This window comes from Elephantulus edwardii, unplaced genomic scaffold (assembly GCF_000299155.1).
Source record: "Elephantulus edwardii isolate Elephantulus edwardi_28Jun2011 unplaced genomic scaffold, EleEdw1.0 scaffold00232, whole genome shotgun sequence".
Lineage (NCBI taxonomy): Eukaryota > Metazoa > Chordata > Mammalia > Macroscelidea > Macroscelididae > Elephantulus > Elephantulus edwardii.
The window spans coordinates 4414375-4429455 of NW_006399982.1; the positions used below are offsets into that span (position 1 = coordinate 4414375).

The following is a 15081-nucleotide window of genomic DNA, read 5'->3' on the forward strand; positions in this document are numbered from 1 at the left end:
ATTACTATTGGAAAATGCTTGTCATTCCTCTGTAGCATCTGGTCCCCACTGGACCCTCATCATTTCCTTCACCTGCTCCCCCCACCGACCAAACTGTGCAGCTCTGCTACTGCATCCCGGCCCATCCTCACCCTTCTGCCCCCAACCCTCACCTCCTTGTACCCCCAATATGTTTTTCCCAATAAAAAAATATTTAAAAAAAAAAGAAATATTGTAGGTCTTTAGGAAAGTTTTGGAGGATTCTTCCCCTTAGTCTAGCAAGCAAGTGTGCAAACACCTCCCCTCTCTCCCAATTTTATAAATTAAGAGTAATGAGTCAGAAGCAATGAGAAACTGCAACACCCAACCTGCCCTTTCTGGCTTTGGACTGTGGGTTGACTAGCCAAACCATCTAATCAACTCTCTCCCTGTGCTCCCCTCTATAACTGCTGCTTCTTTTGAAGACTCAGCCTTGGTTCTCTAGCTGATGGGCTAAGTCATCACTGCCACCTCTGTTTCCACATCTGTATGCATGAATAATCCAGCACTAATTTCTTAGACTTATTCCTTTTGTGGGTTCAGAAAGAACTGTGTTTGAAAGACAAACTGGTTTTCTCCCTTGATCCTTAAGAGTAGCAAGTGCATCAAGGGCTAAAACCAGTGGTTCCAAGGTCTCTCTTACCTAGTGTGTGATCATACTACAGTTGTTGTAAGAACACCCTACACCTCTATTGTTTACCTTTGGTTTTTACTTTGTATGCCTTGGTGAAGGGACCACCACCCCACCACCTTGCTTTAACTAACAAGTGTTGTAAGTATTGTTTCTGATAATTTGAAGTTAGCTTTTTAAAGCTTATTCCCTGCCCCCGCCCCCCATTCTGATTACTCTTCCCCTTCTCTTTCTTTTTTTAAAAAATGTTTAACATGTTGTAAACTCAAATGAGAAAAGGTCCTTCTTCTACCTGTAGCTGTACCCTGAATGTTGCCTAGAACCCAAAGCTCATTTTTCTTACTTCTAAAACTCACATGTTTCTTCTCCTTGTCTCTTTTGAATTATTTTTCACCAGGTTGTCTAGTGTAGAAGCCAGAGGATAATTATCCAGTTGCTTTTAGTTTGTTCCCAAGTTTCATCATTTTTTTTCTGGAACATTTTTCCCCTAGTTCATTCTTTCCTATTTCCCATGCAAAAATGCAGGCTCTGACAATAGTCCAGAATAAGAGCTGCATAGTATAGTAGACCGGGGTGGGAGAGGGGATACTACAAGAATGAAAGAATTATTTTTCAAAGAGAAAAGTTAATTGGCAGAGGGTGGGCAGGGAGGGAAATGAGCAAAATGAATGAATTTGAAATCCAAGTTCTCTATAAACTTTTATTAAAATATCAATTAAAAAAATGCAGCTTCTTCCTCCTACCTAAGTTCCTGTAAAAAGCTACATCTTATAACCTTTAGGACAATTCTCTTGCTCACATTACTACTAGTATTATAATTTCTTTTAAGGTGAAAGCAAAGATAGTTTATTAGAAAGATATGTCTCAGAGAAGGAGAGGCCCTCTGATATTGGTCAACCTCCAGAAGTAAAGAAATGGAGATTCTACTAGTATTATCTTTTCAATGACTAACATAGCAGTCCATCATCTGCCAAAACACCTCCATTTTAGATTGCAAATTCTCCTTTTCCTAATCTTTGAGCCAATTAGGAACTCGACAAGAAAGGGTCATGTGGGACCTTGTTAATCAGACACATATAGGGATGTTATCAGAAATGGCTTCTCCATGAAACAGTTTACAAAGCACTCTCAGGTTATGTTCCCCTTTTGAACAGACATTTTTATTTTCTTGTGACATGATTTATAAATGTAGTCTTTTTAGCATAATTAAAAAGTAATCACAGCCAGTCAAATACTGGCCTGAAAGGCAGACGTAATTGTATGAAATTGCTGTTCAATAAATTTGACTACAGTGCCAGCGTTTCTGCTTTCCTCTCTCTCAGCCCATGGTTCAGAAGGGAATTCTGAGCCCAGGGTGTGAGTGCTTGACAGCAATTGTTAGAAAAATTCGATGTTGAAGAAAGACAGTAAGACTACTTTTCTCAGAGCTCTTGGAGTGACTTTCGCACCTTGGCTTTGATGTTCTTGATTTCCAGGACCAGCTTCTGATGTTATGTCTTTTTATTTAGTTCATCCTATGTATTTTATTTATTTATTTCAGCCCATGTATTTCAAAGCCTGGAAACACTGTACCAGCTTTACACAAAGATTTCTCTTCTCTGAGATAGGGAAAGCCATTTCTTTCCCCTTACCCCACCCTCAGCTTTTGAAATATTAGAGGACCAGAATCTGTTTATGACATCTAAAAACAATTTTTTTAAAAGAATCATAGCAGTAGAATTTCTGAGAATCCTTGCACTGGGGAAATGCAACTAGGAGCTCTTCTAGGAATCAGCACTAAAATGAACTCAAACGTCTTATCACATTTGCCGAAGAGAGAGACTCCTGGGTATTAATTGAGACAGTGGCACTGAGGTCACTGGGCTTACTGTCAGCCTGCTCTTTTTCTCAAGGTCCAGACATGTAGCTTCCTAAGTTAGATGCAGACAAATTCTGAAGAACCGAATAAAGATGGAGTGTTTTGTCTAACTGTGCTTCTTCGACAGCTTTTGAAGACCCTGATAGCGCTGTGGATGACAGAGATAGTGACTATCGCAGCGAGACCAGCAATAGTATCCCACCTCCTTACCACACGACCTCCCAGCCCAATGCTTCTGTGCATCAGTTCCCTGTGCCAGTGCATTTGCAACAGCAGCTGCTACTTCAGGGCAGTTCTCGAGACTCTTGCAATGATTCTATGCAAAGTTATGACCTCGATTATCCAGAGCGTCGAGCCCTCAGGTGGGTATTGGGAACAAAACATTTTCTCTTCCTAATATGCAAGTTCCACTGAAATTGACAGCTGGCATTCTTTAGAGTAGTGGAATATAATATTATGATGGACCAAGCTATTCTTATTCTATATAGAGGAGTAATTCTAAGTCTTTTCTTCACTTTCACACATTTGTACTTTAATATTTCCGTGGGGTTCTTTCTTTCCGTGATCATTGATTTTCAGTGGTAATATCATATATACCTGAAGTATAAGGCTGAAAAGAACCTAGTATGCCCTAAACCCACCCAACCCAGGAGTTTTGATAGCCCTTCACCAAAAGGTCCCCCCCCCTTTTTTTTAAATGAAAGTTTTCAGAGACTTTGGATTTCCATTTATTCATTGCACACTTTCCTCCCTGCCAACCCCTCCCCCTTAAAAATCACAGATAGTAAATGTTTGAGCAGCCGTTCCTGTCTGAAATATTTCTCTGAGAGACCCTTATAAGAAAACCAATATGATCTCAATAAACCTTGCTTTAATTTTATTAGTTTTTAATTGTGTGAATTATTTATATGATTCAAAAATTTTAAAGGTACAGTTAATTTCAGAAAAGGATCTCCCACTGAAGCCCATTATTTTTCAACAGTCCATTCTTTCTAAGAATACTACTTCCTTTCCTACTATTGTTTGTTTATTATGTATGCTTCCAGACTATTGTTACATATTTAAGGGTAAAAAGATATAAAATATGTATCTCCATTTTTGCTTTTTTCTCTTTCCTCAGATGACAGCAAGGAAAGCATTTAAAAATTGTTACTGCTCCTATTTTTTTCAGATGTAGGGAAAAAAATTTGACTAGATTGATAATACTATTGATTTAAGCAAGTAGACATTTCTTTTTTTTAAATTTTATTTTATTATATTTTGTCTGTGTGCCATCAGATCAGATCTGACTGGTACAGGAGGAGATTGCCCCTCCTTCTGCATGCAGCAGAGCATCTGGTGGATTTGAACCATGTACCTCTGGGATTGCAGTGTAGCTTCTTGCCACTAGGCCACCAGAGCTCCCTACAAGTAGACATCTTTATCATATTTTTAGTAATGACAAAAACTACAACACCCCTAAGTAGTTTTACTACTCTTTTCTTCTCATTGGCCATGCCCTGAATCTTTTAACTTGTTTCTTTCTTTTCCTTTCTTTCCTTACTGTTCCTACCATTTTATCTCCTTATATCAGACAAGACTCTCAGGCTAAAAATGATAAAATTAGGATGATTTCATCTTTTTCTGATGTTGACTGTGAAGAACAAGAAGGTATATATGAAGAGGTAGAAGGGAAAGTATCACAAGAGTTTCTAGAAAATAGCATTATGAACTCAATGAAAGCAGAAGTAGAAGAAACCAGAATTCTTTCAAGAAGTGATGAATTTTACCACCAGCATCAACCAAAGTACACAAATTGGGAGGAGACACGATCCCAGAGCCAACAAACAGAATGCTCCACTAATTTGGACCATAAACTTCAGACATCTATTTTCTCCAGATATCCTCAGAAGTATGATACAATTGATAGGAGAAGGAAGAAGAAAACTTTATGCAGTCAGTCTGATGACTGGGAAAGCAAGCAATATGATGATAGATCTAGAACAAACTCAAAAAGGACTTCTCCAAATTCTGAAGATGGTAACCTTTGCCACATTAAAATGAAGGGAAAAAATCACCCCTTTTTGCATCCTTACAAAAATGGATTTTTGGTTAAGAAGGACATGTGGACTGCAGAGTTGGAAAGTTTTGATCATGATCTTCCTGATTATTTTGAGAACTGTGAAAAGTCATTTAGCTTGAACCAGCATGCCACTCATTTTACTCCATTAGATATTCTTGAAGATTCTACTAGCAGCACTTCAGAGGAACTTCTGGATTCCCCCCTTTCTGATAAGCCAGATGGCTCACTGTCACCAACGTGGCCTCCATCCACTATCCATCCTATTTCAGACTCTTCTGAAGAATCTTACAGGGGAAATACCACATTCCCATTACAAAGGGTGAATTGTGATGCAGACATACTTGAAAGTATGTCCAGAGGCTCTGTGGAAAACATGACCCCTTCCTCTGTTGAAGAACCCAAGGAAGATTATATTGATGCAATGGATGAACTTCAGTGTTTAGTAGAAACCGTGTCAGAGTATTTAGCAGAGAAGGAAGAAGAAATTAGTAAATTTGGTTCCCTTTCCAAAACTAAGAAAACACAGAAACACAGCAGTACTGTTAATAATGCAGAAGAGAAAATGCTTGAGGATAAAATACCACCAGTAAGCACTGTCAAGAGCAACAAGGACTCCACCATCTCGTTCCCTGAACTGGATGGAATGAAATGTGCTGTTGGTTCTTTATTCAGTTCACTCACAGAAAAGGTGAGCTCAGGCACAAAGCATCTAACAACCTCTATGGAAAAGTTGGTTAATATAGTTCCAGAGAAAATAGAAACTGCTCATGAAATGGATATGGCTGACTTGGAATCGCAGCCTGGAGAGAAAGCGGTACTGGAGAAGGATCTTACCATGCAATCATTGCCATCTTCTCAAATAGTTGAAAATAAGGGAATTGACACACCTGGAAAAACCTCTGAAAATGAGCATACAGGCAACAAGAGTGGTAGTTTAAGCTTTAAAGATATAACAGAAAGTATTGAACGGGATTCACTTCCACAGAATCAGAATTCTGTTATAAAATCTGTTTTCAACAAGCTGAATCCACTAAAGATCTTTTCAGAGAAGGAAGGAACCAAAAAAGATGACCAGAACAAACTACTGGGAAAGGAAAGCTTTGTGGCAGGTGATTCCAAGTCAAATCAAAGGCAAGACACCGTTGGCGATCACAGTAATGGCACCATCACTTTAGATAAGAGTGTTGAGGGGGGAACTATAGGCTGCTCTCAAATGCCCATGGATGAGGATTTATTGTATTCCCAAGGGCCCAGTGAACCTCCATGCTTAGCTAGTTCTGCAAATAAGAAAGATAATATTGAGAGTCTATTAGAAGGAAAACCCTGTAGTGATGAATCTCTGTTACCAGATCAATCAAAGATATGTGCCAAAGATACTACAAGACATCCTTGTGTGACCGGCAGTGGACCTGCAAATAAAGAGTCATCTTCAAAAGAAGACAAAGTTACTGGTGATGATGATTTCCTTGAGCCACTCAGAAAATCCTTTAGCCAGTTTTTGATCACTTCCCCTGAGACTTCGTCAAAGGAAACTTTCTCACAATCCATGAAAAATCACCAGTTAGATGATGATGCATTGGAAGGAAGCTCTAAGAAAGATGGACATTCCTTTTCACTCAGTAGTAAACTACATATTCCATTTTTCAGAGTTCTTGGTCATTCTGAAAAGCAACAGGATTTAAGAGAGAAAGGAAACATTTCCCCTCTGTTTAAATTTCCTTTCGCTGGCAACCATATCTCTGTCAATGACCAGAATTTTAATGACTCAGCAGTAAACACTGTTGAAGAGACCCAGAGAAACTGCCAAGAAGATGTCAAGCAAAAGCCAATAAAATCCAATTCAGTTCCACATATTCAAAATGACCTAGAGAAATTTGCTAATACTGAAGAACTTGGTAAGAATAGCCTAGTAAATTTTCCTGAAGACACTAAACTTAATTTTGTAAAATCTCACTCAGTTCCGAATGTTAATAATGATCTTGGGAAATTTGAGAGTGGAGAGGAATTAAATCCAAGTGAGGACACAACAGTAAGGAGTTGTCAGAGAGATTCCATAGCCATTCTTGGTGTTGTGCCCGGAGAACACACAACTTCAGATATTTCTGGAGAAATTAAGAATCTTTCACAAGCATCACCTTCAACAGTATTAGACTCTTCACTGGAGTTTGCGTCTACCATTTCAAAATCTACTTTGATTAATGAAATCAGTGATGATAAAGTTGAAGTTAAATCTTCCAAGAAAAGAACCCAAGGAAGCCTATTTTCTGGCTTGTTTAGGTTTTCTTCTCCTGAAAGCTTATCTGATCAAGATTTAAATTTTAAAAAGAATGACTGCAGTCGTAGGAATAGTTCCCCAGGCTTACTCTCTGGAATATTTAACTTGATATCAAATAGTGGTAGAACTGATTGCAAACCAGATGAAGCAAAACCAGCAGCTTTAAGCATAATAAATAGCTTGAATGGAAATAAGCAAGTATCACTGAGCGAAGTCCTTGTTACTTCGTGTGTGATTCCTGAGAGCCAAGCAATCCATGTTGAAAAGCAGGAAACTTCCGAGTTCATAAAACAAGTCGTATCTTTACCTAAAACAGAATATGAAAATATACTGTCATGTGATGCTTGGGTTGATAATCACCATTGCAATTCAACAAAGAAAAGCCAGCTAACTGAAAAACACCATTCTCTTTCTGAGAATAGTGTACTTCAGTGTATTACAAGTGCACACCAGGCCTTACAGAATTCTTTGGTTAAGAGCTTAACACCACATCATGATTCTGAGGCAAAACTACATGAAAAATCAACCACATTAAACTTGCCCACATTAAATACTAAAATTCTTAATAAATCAAACGACCAACAGGCTTTTGAAGAGATAAATAATGATGCGAAACATTTCTCTGAAAACTCTAGAAAATTTCAACCAGTTTATTATATGTTGAGTCAAAATACATTTCCCTCAGCTGATGCTGTCTTGTGGACTGACTCAGAAAACCCAGTAATAAATTTCTGCCAAAAAGATCAAAATGCTAATATCTTGGACTGGAGAACAAATCCAAACAGTGTCATTTGGTGTGACTTACCATATGAATCACTGAGCCAGTTAGCATTTAATGAAGATTACTTATTAAGAGGTGATATGTGGGCAGCTAATTCATTATATGGATGTGTTGATCATCTTCCAGTTAATGAGACTAAGAATTCACTAGAAGAATTTCCCTTGGACTTAAGTTGTTCTTTAGGTTCTGAGAAGACTACATGGCCCATCGGTGATCAGGAAACCTTAAGAATGGATGAAAATTTCATTTTTTCAAGTGTTGGTTATGAGTATCAAGAATGGTTGTCATGTCTTGAAAAAGGCATATGGTGGCCATCTGAGGATGGGGCTTATGGATATTATATGTACCATGATGGTCAATATATATATTCTCTTCTCACTGATTCAACTGGGCAGTATGCGTATTTGTTTACACCTGATTGCTCTTATCAAGACTATTTGAATTATGACCTACAGATAAATGATCTATCAAGTATTCTATTAGACAACGGCATGACTTCTGCCTGTAGTTTGAAGGTTATTGATAAAGAAGATGAATTATTGTGGTATGTTGACGAGGAATCAACTGATGACCCCCTTGACTTATCTGTAGTTTTGCCTAGAAGTATATCTAATGTACCAATGTACCTACATTTAGAGACCTTTTCACAAGTGCTTGAAGAGTCACATTTCGACCCAAGGGACCAACCGTTAGATTTTTCAGGCTATCATCCTCAAAAATTTAAAGGAGATTTTGAATCTTTCAAAGAAAGGCCACGTGTTTCTGAAGACCTTGAAGGTATATTGGATCTGAGGAATCAGCCCCAAAGTGGCCATAATTACATTTTAAATGGAAATAAAATTAAAGAGGGAGATAAGAGCCAATGTTTAGTTAAAGATACATCTGTTTACCTTTCCAATGTCCAGCCTTCTGAGGAAGCTACCTTTTTGGTTCAACTTGAAAATATGACTACAGACTCACATCAAACTGAAGAGGTATCATCAGTGCACAAAGTGACTTCATTATTTTCTGCGTTGGGTACCTTGGTTGGAAGGTCTTTGAATTTTGATAAAAAGGAACCCTTAGAGTCTTCAATCATACAGAATATTAATCAGCAAGCAAGATTAACAGAACCCAAAAATGATAGTATTCAGTCATTAATTGTTAATAAGCAATTAGAAAGTAATTCCTTAAATAAGGAAGAACATCTTCTCAAAAGGGATTCAGAGAAAGAATGCCACATTCAACTACCAGAAGTTACTGAAAATTTAAAGCAAGAATCTCCTTTAAAGAAAAACATCCAAGTGAAAAAACAAAATTTGTTAAATTCTGTTTCCCAACAGAATAAGGAAATTTCCCAAATAAGGAAAAAAACTCCTCATGTTAAAGCAGATATAAAAGATAATGAAATCATTACAGTTCCTCCTACATCTCAGTATAATAGGGAGGAACAAAAAAGTTGGAAACCTCCCCAGGACCAATCTTCTAAAGAGCTTGAGAAAACAATATTTAAAAGTGCACTGAAGCTCTTTGGTAAGGGAGAAGAATCTTCAGCAAGTACAGCAGCAAATGAAAGCCAGGCATCTGGATTTCTGAGTCTCTTCAAAAACCAAGTGAATAAAGAGACATCATTAAACTTGGAAAAGATTGATGAGAAGAGTGAAAAGATACCAACTCAGGAAAAGAAAGAATCATCTGGTGTTTCAACGTTTTTTGGTAGCCTTGGGGATTTCTTTAAAACCAATATATCCCCTATCCAGACAACTGAAAACGTGTCAGTTTCTTCAACGAGTAACAAAGATGAGGTGGAATCAAGTCCTAAGTCTGCACTGCCAACTAGTCAGAGCATTGGAAGCTTCCCTGCTGCACCTGTGTCCTCTAAAGGCAAGGCTAGAGGCAGATTTCTGAACAAGCAGGCTACTATTGATGACTGTGGACTAAAGGAACCACCAACGGGGGAGATCCTGGCTAATAATCTGACTGGAAAAGAGGTCCCCTTTGGAGACCACCTAGGTCAGCAGTCACCCAGTTCATTTCTTTCAACAAGTTGTCTCCAAGAGTCTTTCAGAGATTCTTCAGTAGAAATGAATGGTCTTTCCACAGTGATAGACGTTTCAAGAAGTAATGAAATGTCATCTGATACTATGAGCAGCAGAAATTCAAAGGAACGAGAAAATAATTTTCCTGACGAAGTTGAGAGTTTTACAACATCTCTACCCAAAACCGAATTGCCAACCAGAAAGAGTATATTTTCTTTCCTAACTGGATCTGAAAAGTCTGAGAACAAAACCTCCGCTGCTTTCCCAAGAGCCAAGCCTCAAGCAGAAGGGTTATTTACACTTCGTTCCTTTTTCCCCACCACCAGCTCAAACAGCAAGAAGGATGCCTCTCATAATAGCGCTACTTTTAGTTTCTTCAACTTGTCCTTCCTGAATGAAAATCAGCAGACTTCTGGGGGGAAAGAAAGCTTTGCAGCTGTTCCCCCCATGACTTCCCAGCCAGATAATAAGCCACGTGTTTTTGCAGATATTGGTGGCACAATGAGTAGTGAGAATTCCAGTGGCAACATAGATAGTGTAGCTCAGGAGGGAATTCATGACCAGCAACTGCCCCCTAGTGAATCCAGTAGCAAGACCATTGAGGTTACCTCCCTCATAGATGAACTTAGCATAGGGAAGCATGAACAAGAGAAAGAGAGTTCTGATGATGCACTGGGGGCATCTTTAGCAGATTTCCACATGACTCAGATGCAGGAAGACACTGCTCCTCATTCACCATTACTTCAGGCACAGACGGAAACTTTCCTCAGTTCCCCTGAGGCCTTGGAGGTAGCTTCCTATGAAGAGGCTTTCCACCAGAAAACTTTCCTCAGAGATTCCTCTGTTAAGTCTTTGTCACATGATAGTTGCTTAATTGAAAAGCTCAACAATTTAGACATTTGCACTGACAGTCAACAGAGTGACAGATTTACTAGTGATCCATTGAACTTGCCATTAGAAAAGATCCCTGAGGAGATTTCACTACAGAGTCTGGAGCCACCTTCTTCCTCTACCAAAACAGGGTGTGCAGGGCACCCCCAGAGTCAAGACACCGAGAAAGAAGATAAATCAGTGTTGGATTCGTCAGCAGAAGTGCTTTCAGGATTCATGGACAAAGTAAAATCTTTCTCTGGGTGCTTAATTGAGCCCCCAAAAACTTTCTCTGGATTTTTCTCTTCCCCTAAACTGCCGAAGAAAACCTCATTTTCCCCTCTTTCTTCTGGCACATCATCTCAGTCCCTCACAGGTGAATTCTTTGGAATTTTCAAAAGTTCCAAACCAGAGGCATGCAAACAAGAATCTCCTATCCCACCTATTTTACAGCCTCAAAATGATTATTCCAGAGATGTTCTAGAAGCTAAACCTCTGGAAAATGTGTGTGTAGAAGCTGCTTCTGCAGTGCTCGATTCAGAATCCATACCTAGTGACTGTAGAATGACTGTGGTTAGTGCAAAGTCAGACTCAGATACTTGGACAGATGATACTAAACTAACAACCCTAGTGGAAAACAATACCATTCCAGACACTGTCCCTGCAAACACCCTAGAGCCCCAAGGTTGTGAAGCAGTTGGCATTATACCATCAGTTTCTGCAGATGATACTGTGCCAAGATTATTGTCTCTGAGCGATGAAGGAGACATGGGGGTGCTGCAGGGGACAGACACAGAGGCATCTTTAGAAGCTGAGCCAACACAGTTGCCCCCAGATTCTACCTGCATTTCCAAAGACTTTCCTCCTCCAATTCAACCTCCTCTTCCTCTTGAGCCAGAGCCAGCTATCCAATCTGCCTCCATACATCAAGACACCTTGGAGCTGCATGCAACCAGTGTATCAGAAACCAAAACAACACCGTTTGATGAGACAAATATTAGCCGGAGCACCCCACTGGCAACCCAAGAGCGTGTTTCTCATTCTTCCCTGGAGGGACCTATACTTCATGCTGAAAAAAGTCCTGAGATACTTCATGGTCAGAAGGACCCACCTGCAACCTCCCAGGAAAGAGACCAGTCAAGACCTCATCTGGAGATCCCAAGTATGGCCAGCTGGCCAAGGCTCCGCTTCCCGTCCTCTGCCACTGACTGTGGGAAGCCACTGGGCTCTTTCTTTTCTTCACCTTCCCCCTCTGGTAGTAAAGCAGCAGAGACTGGTTTAATGTCCAGTTTTAAGAAATTGTCAACTCTATTGGAGGGAGGGAGTGAGGGGAAAGGGAGCATGCTGGCAAGCGAGCTCAAGCTAGGGTTTGGAAAGAAGCTGGATCTTTCATTTCCGTGGCAGAAAGAGAATAAAGAGTGCCCAGAACAGCTGCCTGCCAAGTCCTCCCCTCCAAGTGTCATCATCACCAGTGAAGCTAACACAGCTACGGAGCCCTCTCAAATTTCTGAGGCCAGTGTGGAGCCAGATGATGCCCATACGCAGCCTCCAGGGACTCTTGAACAGCTAGAGACCAGGCTGAATGAGTGTGCCCTTGGGCTTTCAGGGCCTAAAGAAGTGGAAAACCAGCAGGAAATCCAAGCATTTGGAGAACACGTGGGTACCAAAGCCAGCAATCTCTCAGACCCCATGTATTCTTCTGGAACACGTGGAAAAGAGCATTGTCGTCTCTCTGAGCAACTTCAACAGCCAGAAAGACAAGATGAGGAAGCAGTGCCTACTAACACTGACCTTGATTCAAGTGTACACCAGCTGGCCACTCTGAATGACGTCAAGGAACCAAAGATCGACAAAAGGCCTGTTCTTAACTTAGGCATCATAAATAGTTTTATGACCATTTATGATGCAACTGACCTGGTGGTTAGATTAATCATAGCTTGCTTTTTATCCTGCCTGTGTCTTTCCTAGTACCTGAGCTTCATATTAATTAGGAGTTAACAAGAAGTAATGCGTGGGCCCTTTTATCCCCTGCCTTCTTACTAGTGCCAAGGATAATTCATTTCTTGCAATAAGGAGCTTCTTGCTTAAAGGAAAGACTAGACCAGCATTTCCTCATTCTGGTTTGTTCTGACTGTAAAATGTGCAAGATGGAAAGGAGAAGGCCGAAAGGGGCAGCAAGTAGTGGAGTGTTATAAACTACAACCATGTAACAGGTGCTTCCTTGGGCCTCAGTCACATCTATAAGAGATTGAGAGGAGTGTTCTGTTTTGCCCTTCCAAATCTTCTAAGATGCTTTCTGCAGTGGCACTGAAAGTATGAAGTAAAGCGCAAATAATGTTTTGAGAGTTTATATTTCATATCCTATTTTGGGTAGATTTGCATAGTTCTTTCTAGTCTATCATTCTCTGCCTTTATTCCCCTTGAGACTGGGGTTTGATTAGTGCTTTAATTAAAGTCTCACAGGAGCTCAGGGCTACCGTTTGCTGTCATCTTTTAGTCTGGAGTATTGTGCAGGGCCCATCTGCGAAAGGAGCTTTTATTTCCTCTGAGGAGGAACTTCACTGAGTACACTTTAAGAATGCTGCTCTGATCGTTGGCCCAAACCTGCCCAAAGGAGCTAATCAAGGGCTTCAGAGATTCAGGTTCTGTCTGTCTCTCTGTCTCTATCTCTGTGTGTGTGTGTGACAGAGAGAAAATAAGACAGAAACAGAGAATATGAATATTTGAATTAATATGTTCATGCAAATTGGAAACTACTCAGAATCGTGATCCAGTGCCTATTCTGCTACTATGGGATAGAGGAGCAGCTGTAGGCCTGAAAACGCCAGGAAATTAGGATCAACCATGGGGGAGTATCACACCAGAAGAAAACCATTATTTCACTTGATTTGGAGAAGTATAAACATAAGACTTTTTTTAAAAAAGCTTAAATTGTGTCCTTTTGCTTGAAAGCTTTCCAGCAGAATACCAGGAATAAAATGAGTCCCAAATCCCCTGATTTGGGACTGAAATATCCTAGTGCACTGGGGTATTTATTCCAGATCATTGCCCCATCTTAATAGAAGTATATACTTCAGATAAGAGTGGAGGAGTTTATGATTCAAGGAAGTAACTTCTTTTCCTTTCGTATTACTATTCACTGCTACTTTATGTGCTACCACTGCCTTCTCATAGTAAGGGAAAGGATTTCCTCTCTAAGTATGAGAATTCAGGTCCTTGAGAGAGAGGTTTGGGCTGACATTTCTTCAGAGACAGAAATACTCTGATACAGTCTTGGGCCCTATCCTGAACTTATCTGCTTTCTCTAGAACTGACCCACACCTTGAGAGCAGCTCAGTTACAGACAGGTAGTTTATTCTTTGACAGGTAGTTTATTCTTTGAGATGTTCCCTGTGCTGCCCAGATATCACTGTGGCATTTATACAGGTGAAACCACCATCCTGTGGGGTTTCTTGGTCCTATTCTCCACCTCTCAATGTCATCTTCACCTCATTCTGTAGTAAAAGATCATTGAAGGAATATTCCTAGAACATTCCTACTCTCCAGAGGAAGTGGGGACCTGATTTTAACAAATTACAGAATAAAGGAATGATATTTATGAATTTATTTTTTAACCTAGTGGAAAATAGAAAACTTTAATCACAGTCATTGGGCAAATGAGTAAAGAGTTTTAGAAATAAGCAATAGTGTTTTAATAATTCTTGATCTTGTCCACATATATCTCATTAAGATGAGGCATCTGCAAAGTGAAGTACAAGGCTGAGGTTAAATGTTGTTGGAGACCCAGCATATTGTGTTTGCTCCTGTGTATAATAGTTTTGCTGAATAGAGGCTAGTTCGACTAGACTGTGATGTGTGGTCCTCTCCCAGGTACCTCCTGTTTGTGATACCTGCCTTTGCCATTATGTCCTACATTTGTTCATACTTTGCCTTGATACCTGGTTCGTGTTTACTTACGTATCTGTCTTCCTCCTATCCTCACAGCCCCACCAGCAGTAGTAGGTATGGCTCTTCCTGTAATGTGAGTCAAGGAAGCTCTCAGCTGAGTGAACTAGACCAGTATCATGAACAAGACGATGATCGTCGCGAGAGGGACTCACTTCATTCCTACCACAGCTCTGGAAGCTTCTCCAGAGATGGCCAAGCAGGTTTTGGAGAACAAGAGAAAGCCTTGGAGGTGACAGATGAAACGGAGAAGGGCAAGGCGAGTGAACCCAAAGAGCTTAAACAAGATACCACAGCCCATCCTCTTCCACATCTGGTGCTACATAAAGAGGACGTTGTAAGACCACAGGAGAGGTAAGTTCTAGCTACCCTGAGATGCTCCCAAGGCCTCCTCAGTCCTTGCTCTGCGGTATTGCTGAACAGAAGTGCTTTTCATTTTCCCCCCATGCAGCTGAGTATGGTTGTTGTTGTTATGTGCCGTCGAGTCGTTTGTGACTTATAGCGACCCTATGCACAACAGCCCTAAACTCTGTTCTGTCCTGCGCCAACCGCACTGCCTCTGACACACCCATCCCGATTACCCCAGTCACCGAATCAATCCATCTCATAGAGGGTCTTCCCCT

General features: G+C 40.3%; 1 protein-coding gene across 1 annotated transcript in view; it reads left to right on the plus strand.

Moving 5' to 3' along the window:
- Positions 1–15081, plus strand: part of LOC102864266 (protein unc-13 homolog B-like) — a 189093-nt gene that overhangs the window by 100996 nt on the left and 73016 nt on the right. Inside the window, exons 9-10 of the mRNA XM_006898554.1 lie at positions 2635–2869; positions 14498–14812. Coding sequence (XP_006898616.1) covers positions 2635–2869; positions 14498–14812 — 550 coding nt within the window. The remainder of the gene's footprint in view (positions 1–2634; positions 2870–14497; positions 14813–15081) is intronic.